Source organism: Prionailurus bengalensis, chromosome A2, assembly GCF_016509475.1.
Source record: "Prionailurus bengalensis isolate Pbe53 chromosome A2, Fcat_Pben_1.1_paternal_pri, whole genome shotgun sequence".
Classification (NCBI taxonomy): domain Eukaryota; kingdom Metazoa; phylum Chordata; class Mammalia; order Carnivora; family Felidae; genus Prionailurus; species Prionailurus bengalensis.
Genome location: NC_057348.1, coordinates 50,915,753 through 50,943,570, shown reverse-complemented (window position 1 = coordinate 50,943,570; position 27,818 = coordinate 50,915,753). Strand labels below are relative to the sequence as shown.

At 40.5% G+C, this 27,818-nt stretch overlaps 1 protein-coding gene and 1 long non-coding RNA gene across 3 annotated transcripts in view; one reads left to right on the top strand and one right to left on the bottom strand.

Moving 5' to 3' along the window:
• THUMPD3 (THUMP domain containing 3) overlaps positions 1 to 14,079 on the bottom strand; it is a 23,620-nt gene extending 9,541 nt beyond the window's left edge. The window contains exons 1-4 of one of the 2 annotated variants that reach the window (XM_043588006.1): positions 13,992 to 14,079; positions 12,420 to 12,717; positions 10,787 to 10,864; positions 2,514 to 2,987 (exon numbers count right to left, since the gene is read on the bottom strand). In XM_043588006.1, the coding sequence (XP_043443941.1) occupies positions 2,514 to 2,987; positions 10,787 to 10,864; positions 12,420 to 12,683 (816 nt within the window). In that variant the 5' untranslated portion in view covers positions 12,684 to 12,717; positions 13,992 to 14,079. Of the gene's footprint in view, positions 1 to 2,513; positions 2,988 to 10,786; positions 10,865 to 12,419; positions 12,718 to 13,421 lie in introns of both variants that reach the window. The other variant, XM_043588007.1, reaches the window with a different exon arrangement.
• The window catches only part of LOC122487472, a 25,910-nt gene continuing 12,070 nt past the window's right edge, over positions 13,979 to 27,818 (top strand). The window contains exons 1-2 of the long non-coding RNA XR_006298390.1: positions 13,979 to 14,195; positions 23,473 to 23,606. This is a non-coding gene — a long non-coding RNA (uncharacterized LOC122487472). The remainder of the gene's footprint in view (positions 14,196 to 23,472; positions 23,607 to 27,818) is intronic.

Sequence of the window (27,818 nt, the reverse complement as noted above, 5' to 3'; positions counted from 1 at the left end):
CATGATCTCACAGTTTGTGAGCCCTGCATTGGGTTCTGTGCTGACAGCTTAGAGCCTGGAGCCTGCTTCAGATTCTGTGTCTCCCTCTCTGTCTCTCTGCCCTCCCCTGCTTGCACATGCTCTCTCTCCAAAATAAATAAATACATATTAAAAAGAAAGAATATCTTTTTTTCATTCGTTATAAGTTAGCTATAACCAGATAGTCCCTGGATTTTTACAATACCAACATATTTTGAAGGTTTATGGCTTAACATTCATTTTAACTTTTTGAAAAAGTTCAAACATACAGAAATACTACTAGAATACTTGCACAATGAACTCTTAAATAAAATGTACCCTTCACTTAGATTAACCAACTGTTAACAATGTGTCACATTTGCTTTATCACCTATTGTTTTGTTTTTTTAAATGACTTAATCATGCCTGTGACTATTTTATCCTATTGTTTTTCTAACACACAGTGAAATATATTCAAGTAACAATAAAATGTTCTCCAGTCTTCCACGTAACATGATCTTTTCTCTTAATTTTTTTTTTTTTAACGTTTATTATTGAGAGAGACAGAGCATGAGCAGGGAAGGGGCAGAGTGAGAGGGAGACACAGAATCTGAAGCAGGCTCCAGGCTCCAAACTGTCAGCACAGAGCCCAACGCGGGGCTTGAACTCACAAACCATGAGATCATGACCTGAGACGAAGTCGGACGCTTAACCAACTGAGCCACCCAGGTGCCCCAACATGATCTTAACAATAGCAGCAGCATAGGCACTTATCTATCACTTCCTATGTGCAAAACACTGTACTATACACTTTACATGCATTACCTCATTTCAGATTCACACTCTCCAAACCATATATTTTTTTAATACGTATTTTTTAAGTTTTTATTTAAAAAAATTTTTTTTTCCTTTAACATTTATTTATTATTGAGAGACAGAGAGACATAGTGTGAGCAGGGGAGGGGAGAGAGAGAGGAAGACACAGAATCTGAAGCAGGCTCCAGGCTCTGAGCTGTCAGCACAGAACCCGACGTGGGGCTCGAACTCACAAACTGTGAGATCGTGACCTGAGCCGAAGTCGGTCGTTTAACCAACTGAGCCACCCAGGCACCCGTAAGTTTTTATTGATTTATTTGGAGACAGAAGAGAGAGTGAGCAAACAGGGGAGCGCCAGAGAGAGAGAATCCTAAGGAGTCTCTGCACTGCAAGCATGGAGCCCAATGTGGGGCTCAAACCCATGAACCGTGAGATTATAACCTGAGCTGAGATCAAGAGTCAAACGCTCAACTGACTGAACCACGTAGGGCTCCCCCATGCTAGGTATTTTTTTAAATTTATTTTTAAAATTTATTTTAATTAGTTTAAATTAAAATTAATAAAATTTATTTAAATTATTTTATTTAAATTAATTTTTTAATTAATTAATTTTTTTATTGACATGGTAAACTATATTGTAAACTATATTAAAGTATAGTTTACACACAATGTGACATTAGTTTCATGTGAGCCAGGTATTATTATTATCTTCCTTTTAAAGATGAGGAAATTGAGGCACAAAGAGGTCCTCTTACTTGCCCCAAGTCTTACAGCATTTAAGTTGGGATTTGAACCCAGGAAGTGCAGCTTCAGAATCTGTGCTCTGAGCACTGCACCCCCCATCCCTGCTGCTAACTTTTCAACATTACTGTCCTAATAGCCTAGTCATTCTCATAACACCTATTACACGATAAAAAGGAATGGGGAATTATTCTTCTGATTTGATATGCAAGGAAAGCGTACAGAGAGAGTAAGTTACTTGCCTAGATTCAAGTTTTCCAAAAGCAACAGAAAATGACTTCTTGGAAAAAGTGTTGGCTGCTAGAGGCCTTTTGAACTGTCAGAGATTGTAAAGGCTACTAAGCATGGCCCACATGTGAATCAAGAGTAAGTATGCTAAAAGAGGCATGTGAGTGTATCAATCTAGCAGTATTTAATAAAGAGCTGGCTGTGGATGAGAATGAGCAATGATGCTCAACCTCATTGTAAGAGGCTGGGGTTTGCTTTAAAAACTTACTCCACTTCTTTTCAGTAGTAAAACTCTACAACCAAGACATATAAAAACAAAGTAACTGTTTTAATTCTGGTTGGATTTTACAATCTGAAAGTCCATATAACATAAAAAGTACTAGATGAGAAAACTCAAGTCTTAATAACTCCCATCTATCTACTGAGCACTTACTATATACCAGGTACTGCACCAAAAACCTAAAATGTATTATCTCATTTAACTTTCAGGACACACTTACAGGTATATACTATTACTGGCTCCCTTTGAAACAGAGGCTCAGAAACAATATCTTGTCCAAAGTTATGCAGTTGTAGATTCTAAATCTGAATCAAGATGTCTGCCCATGCTCTTATTAACCACACCCTGTTAGCTATGTGGTCGCAATTTAACTGCCCATAAAAGTGGTTAGTCTGAAAATGCTATGTGTCTGTGATGGCCTTCTTGAATCATCACAATCAGGGGCACATACCTCCACATCAAAGTTGGTCATGTCAGCCTTCCACTTAAAATAATCTTGAACACCACCCCCAAAATCTCTTGCAGCCTCATTTGAGGAAAAGCAGTGTTTTTCTCCTGCCCTGTTGCACGTGACTCTAAACTTCAGCACCTCAGGAGTTTCTTCTTTTGAGCCTTCATCAGTCTCATCTTTGCAAGATGCCAAATCATCCCCTACTAATGTTGATATCTCTTCTTTAATGGCTGGATTTTCGTAATAGTCTAAAATACGGGAATCTAAGGTTTTGTTGGTGAATCCTTTTTTATCATCCCTCTCATCTGCTTTATCTCCTTGTCCATTATCAATCTTCTCTTTACTTGAATTCTGATTTATCTTTTTGCGCTTTGTTTTTTTTTTCTTGAAACTGGTGTTAACATTCCATACTTTTAAAGGTTCTGACCATGGAAGCTTCCCAGCCAACTCTTCAAAATCCTTTAAAACTTCTTCCTGTGAAAGACAGAGAATGATGAAATCCATGCACTTCTCACCACTTTCATTGAACAAATCTCTACTCAGCCTATAGATGCTGGAGGTGGTAGGAGTGCAGAACAAAAGAGGAAATAGGTAATGCCTACAATTAAGGAAATTAAAATCTCATTGAAAATTAAGATACACAAATTAAGCCACTAATACATAATACAAGATAGAATAGGAGATCAGAGGTTGGGCTTCAAGATTAAAATGTAAGCAGTCAGAAAGTATTAACGATTACCTCTGGATAGGAGAAGTGGGTGGGTAAAGACAGGGGAAGGAGGGCAACTTAGCTCTCACTGACTGACCTCCTTCTGAATTTTGTGCTGTGTAAACACACTATTTTTTTTTTTTTTATTGACAGAGAGAGAGCACAAGTGGGGGAGGGGCAAAGAGAGAAGGAGACACAGAATCCAATGCAGGCTCCAGGCTCCGAGCTGTCAGCACAGAGCCCAATGCGGGGCTCCAACTCACAAATTGCGAGATCACGACCTGAGCCGAAGTCGGACGCTCAACTGACTGAGCCACCCAGGCGCCCCCACACTACTTTTAAAAGTAACACTCTTTTAAAGAGCAATAGTTTTTAAAAGGGACAACAAAGCAAAAAAAAAAAAACCAAAAAAAAACCCACAAAAAAAAGTAAAAACAACCTTAAGCAGTTAAAAACCTATCTATCCAATTTCTAAATAATGTCTAGAATCATCTTTTTATATATTTTTTTAACGTTTATATTATTTTTGAGAGAGAAAGAGAGCGTGAGCAGGGGAGGGGCAGAGAGAGGGGCAGTCACAGAATCCAAAGCAGGCTTCAGGTTCTGAGTTCCGAGCTGTCAGCCCAGGGTCCGACATGGGGCTCGAACTCATGAACCATGAGATCATGACCTGAGCCGAAGTTGGACACTTAATTGAGCCATCCAGGCACCCCTAGAATCATCTTTTTAAAATGTAAATCTGATCATGCCCCTCCCTTCCTTAAAGTCCCTCAACAGCTTCTCACTGCACATAAAAAAATCTAAATTCCTTAAAAAGCCCAATATAGGGGCGCCTGGGTGGCTCAGTCGGTTAAGCAGCCGACTTCAGCTCAGGTCATGATCTCACAGTCTGTGAGTTCGAGCCCCGCATCAGGCTCTGTGCTGACAGCTCAGAGCCTGGAGCCTGTTCCGGAATCTGTGTCTCCCTCTCTCTAACCCTTCCCCGTTCATGCTCTGTCTCTCTCTGTCTCAAAAATAAATAAATGTTAAAAAAATTAAAAAAAGGGGCGCCTGGGTGGCACAGTCGGTTGAGCGTCCGACTTCAGCCAGGTCACAATCTCACCGTCTGTGAGTTCGAGCCCCGCGTCGGGCTCTGGGCTGATGGCTCAGAGCCTGGAGCCTGTTTCAGATTCTGTGTCTCCCTCTCTCTCTGCCCCTCCCCCGTTCATGCTCTGTCTCTCTCTGTCCCAAAAATAAATAAAAACGTTGAAAAAAAAAATTAAAAAAAAAAAAAAAAGCCTAATATAATCTGACCTCTGCCTATTTCTCTTACATCACCTCAGGACTGTTCTTTTTACCTCTACTTAGAAGATAATTGCTTCACATGGTCTCTGTACTGCTGGCTCCCTTGTCATTATTTTGTGTAACATTTATTTCTTTTTGAGAAAGATAGAGAATAAGCAGGGGAGGCAGAGAGAGAGAGAGAGAGACATAGAATCCGAAGCAGGCTTCAGGCTCCAAACTGTCAGCACAGAACCCAACATGGGGCTCGCACCCACGAACTGTGAGATCATGACCTGAAGTCAGATGGTTAACTGACTAAGCCACCCAGGCGCCCCTCGCCTAGTCATTATTAATAGTAATTTAAAAGGCATATCTTCTGAGAGACCTGCTCTTCATAAAGCAGTCCTCTCAAGTCATTCTCTTCCCATTCTCTTTACAGAGCTAAGCATTATCTGAAGTTACCAGATTTATGTTCTGTTCGCTATCAAAGCTTCTCCCAGAAGAGGGTGGAAAGGACCTTACCTGTCTTGACTACTTCTATAAGCCACATGCCTACAACAGCGCATGGCACACAATGCATGGTTTTCAATAAACAGCTGCTGGATAATATGTGATAAAATGTTAAAATGTGTGGTGCAGAGCCATGCCATCCAGTACAGCAGCCATTAGCCACATGTAGCTATTGAAATTGAAATGATTTAAAATTAAAAGCTCAGGGGCACCTGGCTGGCTCAGTTGGTAGGGCATGTGACAATCACATGAGTCATGAGTCATGAGTTCAAGCTGTACGTTGAGCTTAGAGGTTACTTAAAAAAAAAAAAAAAAAAAACCAACTCAGTTTCTCAATCACATTAGCCACATTTCACACACTAATGGCTAGTGGTTAGTGCTGGACAGTAGACCTAAAACATTCCCATCAGAAAGTTCTATTGCAGAGTGCTGGTATATCCAAAAATGGTACTGAACATCAAGTTAGAAAGAGGTCAATGTTCACTGATGGAACTGAGACTTGAAATGGGGATGAGGTGAGTGAAGGCTTTCATACTACTTGAAACCTGATGAAATAATGGTAAATTTCAGGTTTGGCAAATTCAATTCTATATACAAATTATTTCCCCATAAAAGGCATCTATAGGTCTTGGAGATTTAATATAATGGAGAACACTAGTATAGCCCCTTTCTTTCTCTAGACACCATTCTAAACACCACCAACAACAGAAATACCAACTTTATCTTTTTAAGTTTTTTTAATATTTATTTTTGAGAGAGAGAGAGGGAGAGAAAACATGAGTGGGGGAGGGGCGAGAGAGAGGGGGACAGAGGCTCCGAAGCAGTCTCTGTGCTAACAGCAGAGAGCCCTATGCGGGGCTCAAACTCAGGAACCCTGAGATCATGTCCTGACTCGAAGTCAGACACTCATCCAACTGAGCCACTGGGGTGCCCCACCAACTTTATCTATAGATAAAGTAGAATCTATATGATACCTATAACCTTGAACCATAATATAACAATTCTAACTAAGATTCCCAAGTGCAGTGAAGGCCAAACAGAGGTATAGGAAGACACCAGACAAAGGTCTCAGACAAAGGTCAGAGAAGTCTACAAAGAAGTAACAAAATAAACTCTCCTTTGGAATAGCAGGGCAAGTATATATACTGACAGAAGGAGCTTCCTTGAACTTCATCTGTAACAAGAATAAACAGGGGAGAGAAATGGAAGCTGAACAAGGAATCTTACAGACATGATCTATTTGCTGGAAACAGTGTCGATGAGGTAGAGCTGGGGAGAGATGTTCTACACTGTAAATAACCCTGAAACTGCTGATCCCTTCAGGCTAGAGAGACGTAATGGTTAAAAGAACTTATGCAATAGTATGGAAATTATACCTCAATAATGCTGTTTAAAAAAAAAGAAGGAAGGGGAGACGGCAGGGGTGGGAAAAAAATTTAAATAAGGAAGGAAGAGAGAACTCATTCATCTACAACCAAGAAGGAACTTCACAGTGAAGCAGGGGAATTTCTTGCTGGCCTGGAACAGTTCCTGACTTCTCCCAGAAGAACCTCCTAACAATAGCAGGTCCAAGAGGAACTTCCTCATTCACAGATGACCAATCATCAAAAGTTATCAGCACAGCACTTATATGAACATAAGAAAGGACAAAGGAGGAAAGAAACAGAAAAACAAAGGGAGCAGACAAAAACAGGGACCAGAAAGATGCCACAGAGCAGTTGAAAACTTTGACCAATGGGGCGTCTGGGTGGCTCAGTCGGTTAAGCCTCCGACTCCTGATTTCAGCTTGGGTCATGATCTCACAGTTTGTGGGTTTGAGCGCAGGCAGTCAGTGCAGAGCCTGCTTGGGATTTACTCCCTCTGCCCCTCCCCCACCCATGCTTGTTCTCTCCCTCTCTCTCAAAAATAAGTAACAAAAAAACCTCAAAAACTGTGATAAAACAAAATAAAAAATGTAATGAGGAAATACCTTTGTAAAATAAGAGCTCCAAGCAGAGATATAACAGTGGAAAGGAGATGAGGTAAGCCACCATAAAAAGATGAAACAGGAGCTCACAGATGTCAAAGAATAAGTGGGAAAAAAAAAAAAAAAAACACTGCAAAATGAAGACCATATGGAAAGCACTACATATAAAAGACACAGATGAAAACACAGTATAAGTAATGTAGAGAAAAGTAAAGCAAATACAATGGAAATAAGCAAAAAGTATACAAAGAAAATGATAAAATATGAAACAAAGTCAGGAGACCCTGCATATGTACAACTGGTTTATCTCTGAAAAGGATCTGACACAATGAAACAAAAAGTATTTTAGGGTCACCTGTCTGGCTCAGTGGGTGGAGCATGTGACTCTTGATCTCAGGATCACGAGTTCCAGCTCCATATTGGGTGTAGAGCTTAATAAAAAAATAGTAACTCAAGAAAACTTTCAAGAAATGTATGTGGATGTGAACTTCTCTATAGACTGACATGTCTTGACAAGGAATTATCATGAGACATATCCTGGTGAATTTATGAGACTTCAGAGATTAAAAGTAAAATCTGGGCATGAAGCAAAAGTATCAAAAAAGCAACAAGTAAGGGGGGAAAATATCAAGATAGCTTCAAAAATTTTTCATGGCAACATTTAACACTAGAAGAAAATGAACACAGCCTACGGTATTTTTCAGGAAGAAAAGCATGACTCAAATTTTATACTTAAACTATTCATCAAATATAAAGGTGAAAAACAATCATTTCTGAACTACTGCCATTCAAGTGATAAAAAGAAAACTGGGATTATGACTACAGACAACACTTAAATATTACAAACTGGAAGGTAGCTGGAGGCGAAAGGAAAGAGGAGATGCTGATATCCTCCTCCACCAAGAGATTAAAGGGTATGGGGTGCCTGGGTGGCTCAGTCAGTTAAGCGTCTGACTTTGGCTCAAGTCATGATCTCACTGTTCATGAGTTCAAGCCCCGCATCGGGCTCTGTGCCGTCAGCTCGGAGTCTGGAGCCTGCTTCAGATTCTGTCTCCCTCTCTCTCTGCCCCTCCCTGCTCACGCTCTCTCTGTCTCAAAAATAAAGATAAAAAAAAAAATTAAAAGAGATTAAAGGATAGAAATTTAAGCATACAGATCAACACTAAGATGAATAATAAAACTTCAGGGGGAAAAGGAAGGAGGGGAGAGTTAAACTATCTTATTAATGAGAAAAATGACCCTACAGGTAGTGCCTGGCTGGCTTAGTCAGAAGAGTGTGCAACTCTTGGTTTGGGATCATGAGTTCAAGCCCCACATGTGCAGAGATTAAATAAATGGAACTTAAAGAAAGAAAAATGACCCTCAGATTAAATACACGCAAGGATGTACAGAAGATATTTGTTCAACCACCATAGTAGCAACAGTCTGAAAAAACCTGATGTCCTAAATAGGGGTGATTAAATTAAGATGTAGTGAAATCTAGTGATGATATTGGCATGCTCTTCAAGATATAGGAGAAAAAGCACAGCACAGAACAGTATGTATGGTATGTTTCCATTTGCGTAAGTAAATAAAATGCACATATTTATAAAATATGTCTAGAAGAATATCCAAGAAATTGGGAATGATTCTTGCCTCCAGGGAGGGAACTGCATTGTATGGAGATATAGGAACAAACATTTCCACTGCGTATCCTTTTTGGTCTTTACAATTTCCCCTAAATTACCTAGCTTAAAAAAAAAACATATAAAGTACAAATGTTAGCTTTTTGTTTTTTTTAAACAGGTTAATCAATTCATGATATTATCTGAATACTTAAAAAGGAAAGGACCTATCAGGATGCTAATCAAGGCTTTTTATAAGACATGGGAAAGTATAATGCTACAGCGAAAATGACAGTCAACAAAAAGCAAGAAGCAAATCTTTATTTACTTACTTTTTAAAGTCTTTTGGCTTTGTTTTTTTAGAGAAAGAGAAAGAGAAAAAGTAGGGGAGAGGGGCAGAGGGAGAGAGAGAATCCCAACCAGGCTTTTCACACTCAGTACAGAGCCCGAAGTAGGGCTCGATCCCACGACCCTGGGATCATGACCAGGGTGGGATGCTGGCACCCAGGCATCCCAAGAAGCAAATATTTAAAAATAAGCTTTTACTGGGGCATGGTGCAGGTAAGTCCTCAAAGTGAAAGGCTAAATCATTTTTAATGGTCACACATATGCCCTTGCATAGTTCTGAAAATCTACTTTAATCCTTGCTGCTCTTCTTTTGGGACTTTATCAGCAACCTCTTCTGGCAGTTAACTTACAAGGCTACTCTGCAAAGCTGGCTCATATAGAACCATTACATAGTATCAAATTCACCTCCAATTAGAGATCAAACTGCACAAAGTAATACAAAAATATTAATAATGCTGTAAAAGCAAGAATTTAAAGTGAAACTTTACAGGGTTTTTAATATTTTTTAATAGTTTTTAAAAATGCCTGTTAGCATTTACTCATGTATAGAATTAGCTATTAAAATTTCCAAATACTAAGCAGCAAAAATTTTCAGCAGCTGCCTGTTATGTCTAGTTTCATAGACATGATTCAGTTGACAATGATTATCAGAAGTCTGCAAGATTATACTACTAGTGCTGAAAGTTATATATTCTTAATAAAATTTTAATCTATTTTCAGTTGGAAATCTTTTAGGTCTGTTTTTATTTTTTCTAGGCTGTGGGTTCACATCACTTTGACTGGTTATTGAATAATGCTTCGGAAATCAATCTGTTGCCAATAAATAAAAATCAGAGAATCAGGCAGTATATCATGGATTTAAAAGACACAGTGTTTCTAATATAAGCAATAAAACTGATAGAAAAGTTTTCAAGCATCTGACTCTGGAAACCTGACTAAAAAACAATGTGGAAAAATACTAAGACCTTACTGAAATCTTTTTTTCAAACTTCAACTTAGGCAGCATATCAATATTTAGAAATCAGATGCTAAATACAAGTTGGAGACAAAGCTGTTGCCTTAACAAGTAAAGGAGTATTTACATATTAGCTATATTTCAAAATATGATGTTAGAGAAGGTAACAGTTCTACAAAAGAAAGAACTGTGAGAGAAAGTGTTATTTGTAGATGACTCAGTCACTTAATCTTTGATTCATAGCCTGGAAGCAATTCTACTCTAAAACCATGTATGTCAGTAAAGCTAATCTAAGGTATGTATCTTTTGGTAAGAAAGTCACACAACTTATTTTATTTCTTATACACTTTGATGTTTTTCTATATTGACTTTCACTTACTTGTTTTTTTGTTATTCTCTCATCTTTTTAAAAAAGAAGAGTAACATATAACATTATTTTAGTTTCAGGTATACAACATGATTCGATATTTGTATATATTGTGAAAGGATCACCAACCAATGTCTAGTTCATATCTGTAACCACACATAGTTCTAAAATGGTTTTTGTGATGAGAACTTTTAAGATCTACTCTCTTAGCAACTTGCAAATATGCAACACAGTATCTTTAGCTATAGTCATTGCTATACATGCTATGTATATAATATAGTCAAAGCTCTACATTACATCTCCATGTAATTTTACATGGTATAAATTTGTACCTTTTGACCCTTTCCACCCATTGTGTCCACTACCCACAATATTGATTTTTTCAAAACAACTTTTGAGATGGACTGTCCACCAATCTCTGAATTTTATTATAAAAGCCTCCCAGGATTCTAGATTATAAAAGCAGTAGTAGTGCTAAATGTTAGAATGCAAAAAGTGGAAATAATCTCTTTGGGGAGAGACTGAAAGTCAGCTACTGTGGGAAAACTCACCTTTGTTTCTTTGAACTGGTAATCTTTAAACTCCTTAACAACCACAAATAAGTTATCAACTGATCTCAGACAATGAACCTGGGGGAGGGAAAAAAATGTTAGAAACAAATTTATGAGAAAGCTTTTGAATCACACAAACTATCAATATTTAAATAAAAAAATGGGGAAGGGGAGCGCCTTGGTGGCTCAGTCAGTTAAGCATCCAACTCGCGGTTTGTGGATTCAAGCCCTGCAAGGGGATCTGTGCTGAAGCTCAGTGCCTACAGCCTACTTCAGATTCTGTGTCTCCCTCTCTCTCTGCTCCTCCCCCACTCGTGCTCGCGTGCACACACGCTCTCTCTTTCTCTCTGAAAAATAAACATTTTACAAATTTAAATACAAAAATTAGGGGCGCCTGGGTGGCACAGTCGGTTAAGCGTCCGACTTCAGCCAGGTCACGATCTCACGGTCCGTGAGTTCGAGCCCCGCGTCAGGCTCTGGGCTGATGGCTCAGAGCCTGGAGCCTGTTTCCGATTCTGTGTCTCCCTCTCTCTCTGCCCCTCGCCCGTTCATGCTCTGTCTCTCTCTGTCCCAAAAATAAATAAAAACGTTGAAAAAAAAAATTAAAAAAAAAAAAAAAGAAAAATTAAATACAAAGATTTTAAAATAGGTAATACCTATAATTTGTATTTTAACTTTTCTCATCTCCCCAGTCTCCCATGTTTTGGGTTCCCCATTAGCTTCTATACTCCTACAGAAAAGGAAAAAGGAAGATGGAAGGATAGCTTTAAAATGTTACCTGGGAAACACAGGTTTGGGGGAGAAAGGAAAGATGAAGACAGTCAAGTGGGGCTTTACTGTATATTTCTCTCATGGCTCTCTACGGTACACTGTATCCTGTGCAGTGGTTAAGAGCACAGGGCTTGAGCTCCAGCTGTGATTACGGAGTGACCCTGGGCCAATTACTTATCCCTAAGCCTAACGATTAATGAGGACAATAATAGCACCTATCTTCTCAAAGCTGCTAAGGTTATGTACTAAGATACTGGGTGGAAAATATCTGCTTCCCATCCATCCCACAAATATTTACTGGATTTCTACTACATGCCAGACACTAAGAGCATGGGAGATTTCAGCCAAAACAAAAACTCAGAAAATTCCTGCTCTCATGATGCTTATATGGTTATGAAATACTGGTTAGCTTTTATTCTAGTGGAATGGCAGTTTGCTGACCTTCACTTCTCCATTTCAATGATTCCTAATTACTTTTGAGCAAGTATTTCTTTCACACAGATTAAAAGAAAAATCTCTCCTTATACACTTCACCACCAAAGTCTACACTTCAGCTAAATGCCGAAGTAAATAAATTCAAAGATGTTTGGCAGATATTCAGAATTTCTTCAAAAGTCACAAAGGATTCTTTCTGGTGAAATTCATCCTCAGGAAATATTAAGATCACTTCTAAAAATATAGCAAATCTACTAGTCAAATTCACAAATCAGTACCAAATAGAAAATGCAGTAATACTTTAAAATAACCAGATTTGAGGCAGAGTAAAGAAAAGCAAAAAAGATTCAAGAGGGGTCTGTAAATCAGAAAGTAATCATAAAATGACCCTTTCAGAAAACTATTTTTAATATTGCTTCATTCAAACCTGAGCCAGACTTTCCACTGAAATGTCAAAATATATCTTGCCCCGGTCTTTGCTGATTTTGCACGATGACCCCAATTTCTCTCTCACTTCATCTGCAGCTGTTTGCTCAAAACCGGTAGGTACAGTGGCTCCAATAGTGACTTGGAGGTGCTCAGACTCACTTCTGGGAGCACTTTCTGTCACTTGTATAGACCTCTGGTTCCCATGAAGGTTCACATTCAGAAGTTGGTTAGTGGCTTCTTGACATGTCTTGTCATCAGACATGTTGGCAGTGCTTCCAAGATTCCTAATACAGTCCCTTTAAAAGCAGTACAGAAAAGAAAAAAAGATAGCGCCTAAACAGTATCACCTCATAGTTCATCTATAAATAAAAACACCTGCTTTGGAGGGCTGGAAGAACAAGGCCACACAACTCTTACCGCCATATTCATTCAACATGCCTGAATCAATATTCACTGAAGATAAAAGGAATGAAGAACATGGGCACAGAGGGTAAGATGTAAACTGTGATATTACTAAACAAGCAATATGCTGAGGAAGAAAAGGAGACAGAGGAATAGGAGTATTTCCATAGCATGCAATGTTTGGTTTGCGATCATCTGTATTAACAGCCAGCTCAATTCCCAAACAAAGGCTGCTAGAGCACATTCAAAAATAGTTCCAAATCTAGTCCTTTTTCAGCTGGCAGTTCAGAATATGCGCCTGTGGAACTGCAGACATGGGTCTGAATTCACGCTCTCACCATTCACAGGGTGAATGGCCTAAAACAAGTTTACTCTTCTATGCTTCAATTTCCTCATCTGCAAAATGGGAATTAAATAATACCTCTCTCCTAGAGTTGTTGGGAGATGTAAGGGACAAGAACATACTGCCAGACCCATGACTAAAACTTGCTATTAGGATATCTATCTTTCTCCTATGAAGTGGACAGGCACTCATGCGTTTAAAAATGATTAACTGAACATCTAGGATCTAATGGACTGCAAATGTTTGAATGCCTACCACAGGCCAAGCTCTGGGATCCACGGGCAGAAACAGTATATGAAATATCTGAAACAGTAAGCCAATATCCTGTATCTGAGCAAAGAAGGGGGGCTGGGGGGCGGGATTTAGAGAGGTGGGAGGTGGGGATCAAGAACTCTCATCAGATTCTCAAAGGCTTCGTGACCCAAAACAACTTAAGTAGGCACAGAGTACCCACACTGTACAGTTCTGTGCCGGGACAAGCAACAATGTATATACACTAATAAAAGTCAGTTCCAGCCCTTAAGGAGCTCATAATCCCTGTGAATACAACTTCCATCTTCTAATTAAAGCAGCTGAAGCCCACGAAAGGACATATCCCACCCAAGGTCAGAGAGAGCCGATCAGTGACGCTGGCTGGAATAAAACCCACGTCTCCGGACTCCCACGCGTGCGGGTGAAGGCCTAGCAGAGGACAAAAAGGGATCCACAATAGGATCGGGCTGAAGTCCAGCTCGGTGCCGGCTCGGGTCGCAAGACAAAGGTCACCCCTCCCTCCCGAAGGTCGCCAGCGCCACACCCGGCCACTCCCACCAGCCGCCCGGTTACCGGTAGCCAGCGCAGACCCTTCCTGATGCGGCAACCCGCCAGCCCAGCGCGCCCAGGTCACGCCGCCGGAAGCCGCCTGGACTGCTCCGGAAACGGAAGTCAGGGGGCGCCGTCCCAGAAGCTCTGAGCTAGGGACGGGCCCTGGCGATAGTCGTGGAGAGAGCAATACGCGCCTGAAGGTCTGTGCGCGCTGACGCCGGGCAGGTGGGTTAGTAGCTGTTGCAGTTGGGGGCAGAATCTTCTACAAACCGAACTTGGAAAGCCCCAGACTTCGTGGTCTGTCATCATAGTAGCTAACATTTATAGCGTGCTTAGCCATGCCAAACACTGCGTAGGGCTTCACCTCATTTCATTGTTCCAACAGCTTTTTGAAGTGGCACGGAAAATTCCAGGTTTAAAATCGGAAAATCTGAGTCTGAAAGAGGTTACATGCCTTGCTGAAAGTTCCAGGCACAGCACGTTAGAAGCAGAACTGGGTTTTGAACCTGATGGTGTCACTCCAGAATTCTTTCTCATCAGATCTGAGTCAGTGTTGTTCAAACTAGTCCCTGCGTTATATATTGCCTTCACTACTTTTGTCTAATTGCACTTTTGTTTACTTAATATTTTTCTTTAGATATATATTTTTAACTTATTTTAGAAGGAAACGTGTGCAACTAAACAAAAATAACCCAATTTAAAAATGGGCAAAGGCCAGGGGCCCCTGGGTGGCTCAGTCGGTTGAGCATCCGACTTCCGCTCAGGTCATGATCTCTCAGTTTGTGAGTTCGAGCTCCGTGTGGGGCTCTGCGCTGAGAGCCTGGAGCCTGCTTCAGATTCTGTGTCTCCCTCTCTCTCTGCCCCTTCCCTGCTCATACTCTGTCTCTCTCTGTCTCTCAAAAATGAATAAAAGTTTTTAAAAAATTAAAAAAAATAAAAATGGACAAAGGCTTCAATATTTCTCCAAATAAATACACATATGGCCAATAGTCACATGAAATGATGCTCAACATCATGAAGAAAATGCAAATTAAAGCCAAAGTGAAATACCTATTTTAGTGGCTAAATTTTTTAAACAATGGACAGTTGCAAGTTCCAGTAAGTATGTAGAATAATGGAGCATGTGTTGGTGGTGGCAGCGCAAGATGATACAGCCACTTTGTAAAACAGTTTAGCTTTTCCTCAAAAAATTAAGCAGAATTGGGGCACCTGGGTGGTTCGGTTAAGCGTCTGACTTCGGCTCAGGTCATGATCTCCCGGTTTGTGAGTTCTAGCCCCGCATTGGGCGCTGTGCTGACAGCTCGGAGCCTGGAGCCTGCATTGGATTTTGTGTCTCCTTCTCTCTCTGCCCCTCCCCCACTTGTGCTCTGTCTCTGTCTATCAAAAATAAGTAAATGTAAAAAAAAATTTTTTTTTTTAATTAAACAGAATTGGGGTGCCTCTGTGGCCCAGTTGGTTAAGCATCTGACTCTTGGTTTTCAGTTCAGGTCACACTTTTTGGGTTCAAGCCCCACGTCAAGCTCTGCACTGACAGTGCAGAGCCTGCTTGGGATTCTCTCTCTCCCTCACTCCTGCTCCTTCCATGCTCCCCGCACCCTGCGCCCAATAAATAAATAAACTTAAAAAAAAGTTAAACAGAATTACCACATGACTCAGCAATTATACTCCTAGATGTATACCCAAGAAAACTGAAAAACAGATGTTCAATCAAAAACTAGTACATTATGTGGCTAAAACATTGTTTGTAATAGCCCCAAAGTGGAAACAAGTCAAATGTTTGTCCATCAGCTGATGAACAGGTAAAGAAACGTGGTTTAAATATCCATACAGTAAAATATTATTCAGTCATGAAGAGAAATGAAGTACTGTACTGATTCATGCTACAAAATGGATAAACCTTGACATTATGCTAAGTGTGAAAAGACTAAGATTCTCTTAGTATGAAATGTCCAGACTAAGCAAATATATAGACACAGAAAGATGAGTGGTAGTTTAGGGCTGGAAAGAGTGAGGATATTGGGGGTGGTAGCTAAAGGGTATGAGGTTTTTCGGGGGGGGGGGTGATGAGAATGTTCTGAAATTGGATAGTAATGATGGTTGTACAGCATTGTGAATATACTAAGAAACTGTACAGTTTAAAATATTTAAAATAGTGAATTTTATGTTATGTGAATTTTATCTCAAAGGAAACTTTGGTCCCATGGGAAACTCATCTGGAGTTTCTTCCAATGCAAAATGATACTTCTTACTTAAGAGTTATTGCAGGATTTAAATGAGATTAACATGTTACAAGTCTCCTAATTGAAGTAGACAATGCCCCTAAAAATAGTACAATGAAAACAAGGTTATTAAAATTCTGGCCAGATACTATTTGCTGCAAAAGGCTCTGAATAGACTCTAAATATGAGGCCGTTCTCTATTCTCTAAAAGGATAATTTATCAAGTATCAGAGATAAACTAGCACTAAATGAGGCTTTCTTGACATAAGAAGGATTAAAATATTGAAAAGAAAAGATTATTTTATCTGATTCAATGTTATTTAATGCATACCTTTATACTATGTAAAATCATTTATAAACAGATTTCACACTTAGGGAAGCATTGCTCTAAGGCATATTATTTGCCTGTGGAATCATGTTAGGTGTCATTTAAGTGACAGCATTTATTGAGCAGCTATTACGTGTCCGGAATTCTTTTAGGCACTAGGGATACAGCAGTGAAAAATTCTTCTAGAGCTTATATTCTAATGGAAAATACAGACAATACAGGAAACGCATAACATTCCTGACATGATGAGAATAATGGAGAAAAATTAAGCAAGTTTGGGTAATGGAGAGTGCTGGAGAGATGGAGGGGAATGCTTACTTTATATATCAGGTGGTTAGGAAAAGCTTCTTTGATAAGGTAACAAAGTAGAGCCTGAAGGAAATGAGAGAGTAAGCTACTTGAATATCTGGGAGAAGAGCATTTCAAGCAGAGGTCAAGAGGATGTTCAAAAGGGTCTGGGAAGATCTAGGAGATCAGTGCGGCTGGGGAGGAGTGGATGAAAGGGACAGAAACAGAGGATTAGGTGGGGTGGATACAACATATAGGCCACTGTTTTACGAATTATCAAGCATTCAAAAAGGATCACTCTGGCTGCTGCATGGGCAAGGATGGAAACAGTTACCAGACTATTTCAGTGGTCCAAGTGGAAAATAATAATAATGGCTCAAATTAGAGTATTAGTGGCTGTGGTGAGAATTGTCAAATTCTGTTGTATTTTGAAGGATGACCTATCATTGCTGGTGGATTGGATGTGGTTTTGAAAAGAAGGTAAAGGGTAAGCGTCAGACCTGGTCAATTTGCTGGTCTAAAGTGCCCTACTCTTGGGGGATGCCTGCTGAAGAACTGCTGAAACGCTGTGAAGGAAGTAAACATGGACAACTTTGCTCTTTAAAGTTCTGATTCTGATTTATTGCAAAGAATTTTAGCTTATATCAGAAAAACCCTGATATCTACTGTAAAAGTATTGACTAAAGTGGATCCTTGCTCCAAGATGCCAGTTTGGATAAGTGGCGTATATAAGTGGGAATAGAAGCCTCTAATTTCTTTCTAACTGGCCGTAGTGTTATGTTAAACTGAAGTGACCTCTATGTTATTAAGCACATGATTAAATTTGGTAATTCCCATTCAGATATAGTGACACAAATTAAGAATTCGGCAATAGTTGTTCCCATGAACTCTGATATGTGTTTCACCCTAATAGCTTTCTATTCTTGCCTATTTTTAAGGCTAAGACAGAGTCACAGTTAGAGAGTCAAATAGTACAGCTACTCCCCAGCCCAGCCCAGCCCCTTCCTTTGCTCTTTTACAGAAGCAAGAACTATTAACTATTTCTTCCTTCAGTTCACATGGTGACTTCCTCCATGTCTCTAAATAACCTGCTTATAGTGCTGTTTCTTATGTTTTCAGTTTGGGGCATTGTCTCCAGACTCTGTTACAATACTTGAGGTAGCCTATTAATATCCCCACCATCCTATTTTGCCTTTCTTCCTCTTCCCATTAAAGTTACAACCCAGGGGTGCTTGGGTGGCTCAGTTGGTTAAGCATATGACTCTGATTTCACTCAGGTCATGATCTCACGGTTTGAGTTTCAGCCCCATGTCTGACTCTGCGTTGACAGTGCAGAGCCTGCTTAGCATTCTCTCTCTCCCTTTCTCTATCTCGACCTCTCCCCGACTCACTCTGTCTCTCAAAATTAAATAAATAAACGTAAAAAAAATGATACAACCCATATATGGGGTGCATGTCTAGCTCAGTCAGAAGAGTATGTGATGCTTGATCTTGGTGTCATGAGTTCAAACCCCATGTTGAGTGTAGAGATTTTTATTTTTATTTTTATTTTATTTATTTTATTTTATTTTATTTACTTTATTTTAAAAAATATGTATTTATTTTGAGAGAGAGAGAGTGCACAAGCAGGGGAAGGGCAGGGAGAGACGGAGAGAGAGAGCCCTATCTGGGACTTGATTTCACAAACCATAAGCTTGTGACCTGAGCCAAAATCAAGAGTCAGATGCTTAACTGACTGAGCCACCCAGGCACCCCAAATGTAGAGATTATTTAAAAATTTTTTAAACATTTATTTATTTTTGAGAGACAGAGTACAAGTGGGGGAGGAGCAGAGAGAGAAGGAGACACAGGATCCAAGGCAGGCTTCAGGTTCTGAGCTGTCAGCATAGAGCCCGAGACGGGTCTCAAACCCACGAACAGCAAGATCATGACCTGAGCTGAAGTTGGACGCTTAACCAACTGAGCCATTCAGGCACCCCAAAGATTTTTTTTAAAATTTTTTTTCAACGTTTTTATTTATTTTTGGGACAGAGAGAGACAGAGCATGAACAGGGGAGGGGCAGAGAGAGAGGGAGACACAGAATCGGAAACAGGCTCCAGGCTCCGAGCCATCAGCCCAGAGCCTGATGCGGGGCTCGAACTCACGGAACGCGAGATCGTGACCTGGCTGAAGTCGGACGCTTAACCGACTGCGCCACCCAGGCGCCCCAAAGATTATTTTAAATAGATAAAGTTACAATCTGATATAGTTTGTTCCCGGATGTTAAATTTACAAAGTAAATTTAAGTGATATATTAAACATCTTTTTGTTCTGTCAACTATAGACAGCATCTCTTGATCCCTCATACTGTATGACAAGGGTTTTGTCAGCACTCCTGGCCTTTCCTCTACCTATTCTTCCTTCTTTGTACCTTCCATTTGGAATTCCATTTGGCAGGTTGGATCCCTGTGGGGATATAATTGAAAGATGCAGTTCCCTACACCTGCTTCTCGCTCAGTAAACTACTGAAATGCCATCTTCCCCGAGAAAACCTTTTGGGACCTCATTGGGAAAATGAGTCATGTGTCTATAATCCCGTTAACAAAATGATAGCCTAGGAGTCCATGAACTCTTAACCCAATAGACCTTTGGCCCGTTGGGTGTTAACAACCAGAGGCGGAAACAACCAACTTGGCCATGCCCTAAACATGCTGAGGTTTATTTACTTTTCTCATGCCCTTTCGAACCAAAGACTATAAAACTGCCTTAATAATATAACTCCTGTGAGAACTCTCCGATGGAATTAGTGACATCACAGTGAATTTTCAAGAGAATGTACATGAAATTTATTGTTCACCTTGAACTTCATATGGATAAGTTGATTTAAAAGCAAGTCATTCACTTTGAAAGGAACTGCATCTTGGCTGTAACTGAAATTGTAAGGGCTGGGGAGGCAGAATGATGGTAATGAGCTGGGAAGCAAAACACTGCTGCCACCTAGTGGTTACTCATTCTGAAATACTGCAATTCTTTCAAACCACAGGCAGCTGAATTAGTACAGTCCCAAACCAGAGAAACTTCCATTTCCTCCTCTTTTGTTAGAGAAAGATGTTAGACAACCTTTTGTAAATGGTCAAAGGCAAAACAAGGTATTAATGGGATTAGCCTGTAAGAGCTGCTCTTCTTTTGTGTAATCAGAAGAATTAACAGAGCACTGACAAAGGCAAACTGCTGTAGGTCAACGTGGACAGCAACCAAATCTCTAGCATGAAGTGGCAGTTCCAAAAGGAAGCAGAAGGTGCAACAAATGAACAGAGAGGGACCACAGTAAGGCAGGACGCTCAGTAGTGGTCACTGCAATAGCAGCATGGGTCCAGAGGCAAAGCAGAATCAGAAGCAAGGTGAGCAGGGTTGATGACGATCAAGTCACATAGACTCAGGATCACTAGTCAGCAACATTTCTGAAGAACAGGGCAGTCAGGGAACAAAATGTAATTAAATTGACCCTATCTCCTAATATTCCTATGGAGTAGATGTTGTTATCAGCCCTGTTCTACAGATGATGAATTAATTTAAGGCTAATCACTAACCCAAAGTCACAGAACTAATGAGGTTTAGAGCCAAAATTTGAACCAAAGCAGTTTGACCCCAGGGTCAGAGCTCTTAACGACTATGCTTTTCTGCTACCCTGAGGGAGAGGGAACCTGGGATTTCACTCCTCTAACTCTTTTCACTGTTGTATTGAGGGATGGTTGTGAATTAGAACTCTGAAGGTGGTTAAGATTTGGACCTAGATCTACTAGGTCCCTAGTAGGTCTGGCACCTACTTGCAGGAGGTATTTAACCTTTAAGGAATTAAGTTTCCTTACTTGTAAAATAGGGATATAAAGGAGGCCAATACGTTGCTTCAAAGATTTGTTGAGATAATACACAGTTTCTGTCATATGGCAGGAAAGATAGCTTGCCTACAAAGATGATTGCCAATGATTCTCATGATTGTAAGTACTACTACTCTCAGCAAGGGGTGGAGTCTGTTTCCCTTCACTTAGAATCTGGGCTGAGCTTATGGCTTGCTTTGACCAGTGGAATGTGTCAGGTGTATTGTTGGCTAGCTCCAAGCCTAAGTCTTAAAACTTAAGTCTTGCTTCCTTGAACCATCTGTGCCACTAGATAAGGAAGCCCAGCCTAGATTCTTGTATGGTAAAAACCACATGGAGAAAGAGGCACTAGGGAGCCAAGATCCTACCTGAGCTCACCTTGTGGATGTGGCCACATGAGTGTACCACATGAGATCAGAACTGACCTGCCAACCCACAGAATTATGAGAAATAAATCGTTGTTAAACTACCAAGTTTTGGGATAGTTTGTTATGCAGCTGTGAGAAATAAGCCCACTGACCCAATCAAAGGAGGGACTTGGAGACTCAGAGCACAGTGAAGTGAGGCTTTAATCAACGTTCTTACAAGAGTGGGTGTCTAATGGGCAAGCATACTCAGGGCAGTTACAGCAGACAATTTATCTCCTAGAACGCAAGTCCTTCCCCTGATTCCTCATTAGCTGATACTACAGAGGTTACAGCTTTACCCGCATGTTGCCTATGCTCATGTAAGGCAAAAAGTAGTCTGATTGGAACAAATGTACATTCCTTGAAGTGATGCAGAGACTTCAGTTCTTTGGCACATGCTCATTGCAAAGCCCGTAAAAATAAGACCTTGAATAGAGAGGGGAAGAACGAGGAAGTGAAGTGTCTAAGGGTTTGGGACTCCCCCACTAAGGGTGGGGGCAGGGGTGGGGCTGGGTGGCTGGTACAGTTTCCAATAGGTTGTAAACCTGTTGTTAATTAGACAGCACAGCTTTTATTTGGTACTTCTGAAAATGAATCTTCTCTCTTACTTCTCACAGCAGCAAATAGAAAGTCCTCAATAAATAACATCTATTAGTATTATAATTGGTGCTGATGAGGGATTCAAACAAATATCTGATCCATCTTTTTTTTAGATCACTGACTTTTCTCCCCTTTCTCTGTTATAGGCTGGGAGAAATGAGAGGTATATGTGCAGATGAACACTGCTTATTACAAATATGTCTTATCTTTTTATTAAAACAATATTGCTGGATATTTACTCAGAAAGACTTAGCATTTCAAATTGCTATATACATTTGAGATAATATAGAAGCATATTTTTTCACACATTTACAATCCAGACTATTCACTAAATTGGTTATGGTGGAACCTTCCAAAGCTTTTGTGTTGAAGGATTTGAGGCATGAACAGCATGAACAGAGACTTATCCCTTTAATCCGGCATCTCAGAGCCCTGACAATGATTCTTTAACTTTCATCTCCTTTATATCTCCTTCTCTAAAGTCCTCTTTTTCTGTCCGTACATGTCCTTTGCCTTCTTAACATGCCTTTCTTGTCTCTTTTCCTTATTGTGACAATTAAATGAGACATTCTCTACCAAAATGTAGGCTCTGATATGGAGGAGATTTTTATCCCTTTTGCTCTCTACAGAATATTCTTTACTTAGAACAATGCCTGGCACACAGAAGGTGTGCAATGACTATGTTTTGAATGAATTAAATAATTCATGTGAAAGCATTGAGAACAGTGTCTGGCATAGAGTCGATGATGCTCAATAAATACAACTTTGACAGGTCAGTACTGTTATAAATGTGATCATTCACATTCATTTTTAAGAATGTTTTATTACTTTGGGGCGCCTTTGTGGCTCAGTTGGTTAAGCGTCTGTCTTCCACCCAGGTCATGATCTCATGGTTTGTAGGCTCGAGCCCCATGTTGGGCTCCATGCTAGCAGTGTGGAGCCTGCTTGGGATCCCTTTCTCTCTCTCTCTCTCTCTGTCTCTGTCTCTGTCTCTCTGTCTCTCTCCCTTTCTCCCTTTCTCTCTTTCTTGTTCTGCCTCCCCCCCTGCCAACTCGTGTTCTGTCTCCCTTAAAACTTAAATAAACTTAAAAGTAAACTAAAAAATGTTTTATTACTTTTAGTCTTCGTCTCTTTTCTTTCTACTTTGTCCCTTTCTTTTCTTTCTTTTTCCGTCACTGCATCTTCTGTGCAACCCTTACTTGTGGCCTGAGACCCTCATAGATGTTATGTCTTAACTCAGAGGATGTGCAAGAAAAGGTTTTGGAAATTTGTCTTGGGTGAAATAGAAAAATTTGTGATTCATAGCTGACCTAGGATTACACATAAGATTCTGCTATTGAGGGGCGCCTGGGTGGCGCAGTCGGTTAAGCGTCCGACTTCAGCCAGGTCATGATCTCGCGGTCCGTGAGTTCAAGCCCCGCGTCGGGCTCTGGGCTGATGGCTCAGAGCCTGGAGCCTGTTTCCGATTCCGTGTCTCCCTCTCTCTCTGCCCCTCCCCCGTTCATGCTGTGTCTCTCTCTGTCCCAAAAATAAATAAATGTTGAAAAAAAAAAAAAAAAAGATTCTGCTATTGAGGTGAGCCTAATTTTGGTGTTAATATTTTAACCAGGGGCCTAGCTTATGGAAAAGAGCAAGCTTATTAAGTAGTAGGCTAACAAATACCTGACTGTACATGTCTCTGAGCGTGTGGGTGTTTCTGGTGCCTGTTGGTGAGTAACTGTGCTGCTCTTGGCAATAGAAATGTGAGGAGAATCGAATAGAACTGGTTTTGCTATTTTTTTTCTTTCCCTCTTTCCCCACAGGGGAATGGAAATGAACCAGCACATAGTGTATCGATTCTTTCTCAGGCTCGTAACATTACGGAATCCCTGTTGAAGTGCAAGCTGGACTGGCGGAAATCAGATTTCCCATATCTTCTCAAAGGCTGTTTGTCAAGGTAAATCCCATACATTTTAAAACCCTGACTTCCCAGGGCTAGATGGGAAAATAAAAAGCTTTGGGCCTGTAACCAGAACTGATTATGCAGATGTCTCCATTACCTCAGATGATCACTCTTGTAGGAAGAGCTCTCTCATCTTTCCTGCTGGTCTTTTAGATTCAAATCAGGAGTTTCACAGATGTGCAGTCCAGTGGGCTGGGTTGCTTGGGCCAAGTACAAAACAGTATTGATGCTGTTCTTAACACAGCCTTGTTTATGTTTCAACTATGCTAATAGGCAGCTCAGACTTCTTAGCCCTGCTAATGTTTGAAAACTGAGAGTTGGGAGGAGAATGGATGAGTCTGCAAGCCTCCTGTCACCTCTCAAAGCTGCCTTCAACTACTCTGTTTTTCTTTCCTTCCTTCAAACATTGATCATTATATAGACAATAACTTACCAGGCCTCTTTACTAGTGAACCAACCTAGTAAGCCAATCTAGAGTTAGGATAGAGAGATTTTGAGGCCTTCAGACCATCAGTTCTCAAACATGCTAACTTAATTGGCACACAAGACCCCACAATACACCTAACCCATCCATTCCACTTCTGGTGGGAAAAGAATTTGATGATAAAGAATTAGAGAAGAGCAAAATGGCAACCCAAAACAGCAGCATCATAATGTGTATGCATGAACAAAATGATCAAAACCAGAAAAACAACATTTGAAATGTGAAATAACACATACAAGAAGGGCTGTATTTATGGGGCGCCTGGGTGGCTCAATTGGTTGGGCATCTGACTTCGCCTCAGGTTGTGATCTCAGGGTTCATGGGTTCGAGCCCCTCATTGGGCTCTCTGCTGTCAGTGCGGAGCCCACTTTGGAACCTCTGTCTCCTTCTCTCTCTGCTTCTCCCCTCCTCATGCTCTCTCTCTTTCTCTCTCTCTCTCTCAAAATAAATAAATAAGCATCATAAACAAAACAAAACAAGAAGGGCTGTATTGGAAACTCAAGACACTAAGAAGCCCTCCTCACCAACAACAAGCATTCCCAGCAATCTAGGTTGTTACATGTGCAGCAGGAAATTTATATCATTGCCAGCTTTTCTGTGGCAGCAAAAGTTTTCAATAATTGGCAGTACCACATGGTTTTTTGCGGGTTTTTTTTCTTTTGGTGAATATAAAAATTTAATCACTTTTAATAATTAACAAAGGAAGCTATTAGGTACTTAGTCATATGTAAAATGAAAGTCCCTGGCCTTGCATGGCATTTACTCTAAGAGCTGTGGAAAGAACTTGTATACTTTGATCTCCTTTCATGGTTCATCAGAAAGACTCCATGGGGGCCATGGAGTCTTGGAAACATGCTGGCTTAAATGCCTGTGACAGCCTTATTTCTGGGCCTTCCCTCGTATAGTGTACTTGAGCCTAGAAGTTCTTCCACATCTTTGAGTAAGAATATGATTTCTACATTAAGATGATCACTCTACTGGCAGAAATATAATAAATGCATAAAACTTTTCCAGGGAGTATTTGGCAATAGGTTCAAAGTCTTAAAAGTATGCATTACCTATTCACCCAGCAATTCCACTCCTAAAGAAATAATTATGAATATGAGCAAAGATGGATGTATGAGGGTAATTACTATGGTATATTTTAAACTATCTTTTATATTAGGAAATTGTTCACAACGCTAATTTTTAAAAGTAGGGCATATAACTGTGTATGATATAATCCTTTTCTCCTAAAGATGTAGGTCTATTCATAGAAAATGGCTGGAAGTGTATATAATACAATGTTAATAGTGATGATCTTTTTGTATTATTACTGACTTTTCTCAAATGTCTACAGTAAACCTGTAGTACTTCTGTAATAAGAAGAAAAGGTATAAAGGTATTTAAATATGCCTGAAAGAATAGATGTTTTTGGCAGCACTGGTTAGAAGAACATGAATGGGGATGAGTGGATGAGAGGTTATTACAGGGTTCAGGCTCCGCATTGTCAGTGCAGAGCCCAATGCAGGGCTGAATCTCACAAAGCATGAGATGATGACCTGAGCCAAGATCAAGAGTCAGATGCTTAACCAAGACTGAGCCACCCAGGTGCCCCCAAATTGATCTTTTAAAAGAGCCAACATGATTCATCCATCGCCTTTAGTACCTTTACACATGCATTTAAAGAAACTCAGAATCAACTCTGATTTAGTTTCCTGGCTTGTTCAGCCAAGTTAATGAAGATCTAGTTGACAGACAAAGAAAGAGAGTGTAAGAGGAGGACTAGATAGTGGAGGGAGAGAATAAATTCAATGTTGGACTTGCAGAATTTGAGGGTTTTGTGAAATGTGTACTAAACTGTGGTACCTGAGTCAGAAGCTCACGTCTGATCAGTTGATGCAGAATTAGAGATCATCAGTGTACATGTGATTGTTAATACTGGGTGGTTGTTAAGCTTGCCTGGAGAGTGAGAAAAGGGCTGAGCAGGGATCCCTGTGGAACCTCCACAGTTCGGGGCAGGATGAAGGAGAGGAATTCACTGAGAAGACTAAGGAGTGGTGAGGTAGGCCAGCCCATAATAGGCTAATCCAGATTCAAAGCTAGGCAAGAATGACCAGTTACACAAGTTCAGGGTTGCTTTCATTTCAGTTTACTACCAAGTCTGCAAGCAAGCATTGCAACAGGCACAGGAAATGAGACTGAAAGTGAGTGAGGAGACTCTGGGGTTTCTTCTGCTTTCATGGAGTTGTGACCAGAATTTAGGGGTCAGCACGGCCCCTCTCAAGTCTGATCTGCCACTCCTTGCTCTGTAGGCTGGGGAAAGGGCCTGCCAACCCTCAAGGGTCTAGGTACTTCCGCGTCAGGCAATTCCTTGCTGTGCCATAGGCATGTCCTTGTATGTTCTTTCTTCTCAGTGCCTCCTCACCTGCACCAGGCTTGGCCATGGAATACCCACAGTAGCCAGAGGGGTTCGGAGGGAAAAGGAAGTTTAGGGAGGAGAGAATTTCAAGTTTAGGGAGGAGTTGTCAGCAATATCAGATGCCAGAGTTCAGGTAACATAAGTGCTGAAGGGTTCCCATTTGGCGATTCAAAGGCTGTTTGTAACCATAGACATAGGGCACCACCAAGCTCAGATTCCCACGAAAGTCATTTCCATTCTCACAAAATATAATCAAGATACTTATTTTAGGAGCACCTGGGTGGCTTAGTCAGTTAAGCACCCTACTCTTGATTTCGGCTCAGGTAATGATCTCAGGGTTTGTGAGATACAGCCCCATGTTGGGCTCTGTGCTGATAGTGTGGAGCCTGCTTAGGAATCTCTCTCTCCTTCTGTTTCTGCCACTACCCCACTCACATTCTTTCTCTTTCTCTCTCAAAATAAAGAAATAAACATTTTTTTAAAAAGGTATTTATTTTAGTCGTGGTATTTTGTTATGGCAACCTGAGCTAAGACGTTCACTCTGCCAGACTCCTTCATTCATGGTGATTTATTCTTAGCGGCACTATTGTTGTTTCTAACATTCCATCCCTTTTTAAGGAACTCCCTGTCCATCACATTGTGGGCTGTGTTTAGTGTCTCTTACATAAGCTTCTTATGTCCCAGGCACATCAAGGAATGTGGCTGGGTACCAGTTTCATTGTCCCCAGACCTTCCCAATAGGTGAGAAGATTATTAGATGTTGGTCTGCCCAAAGCATGTGATGGACTTCTAGATGACTGAGGTCTATCAGGGTCATTGCTGATTCATGGAATGCTCAGATACCCGTAAGTGGCAGAATTAAAGAAACACTTTAACTGCAGGCTGGGGAAATGTTGGTCTTTAGCACAGAATTCTAATATTTGGGTTTTCTAGAGCAAGGTGTATGTTGGGACTCAATACTTAGACTCTTCTGGAAGGGATGAAGCAGCTTCAAACTTGTGTCTGTTGGGCTAGCTTCATTTGGTCCCCCAAACCAAAGCAATATAAATATCCATATCTTTTTACGTCTGTCATTGCTTATTTGGTTTTCCATCTGCCCTGCTCTGAAGTAGGAGGGGGAAGAGAAGGCAGAGGGAAATCGTGAGCTCTTTAGAGGAATAGTGCCAGATATTAAATCTATAAACAAAATAGATTGAACCGGAGAGAATGAGTCAGAGATGAAGGAAGCGTGAAAGCAATATCACACTGGGAAAATGTCACCTGAAAGTGCTGACCAAATGTTTCTGGCATATTTGTGATTGGCCCTTTAAGTCCGATCAGC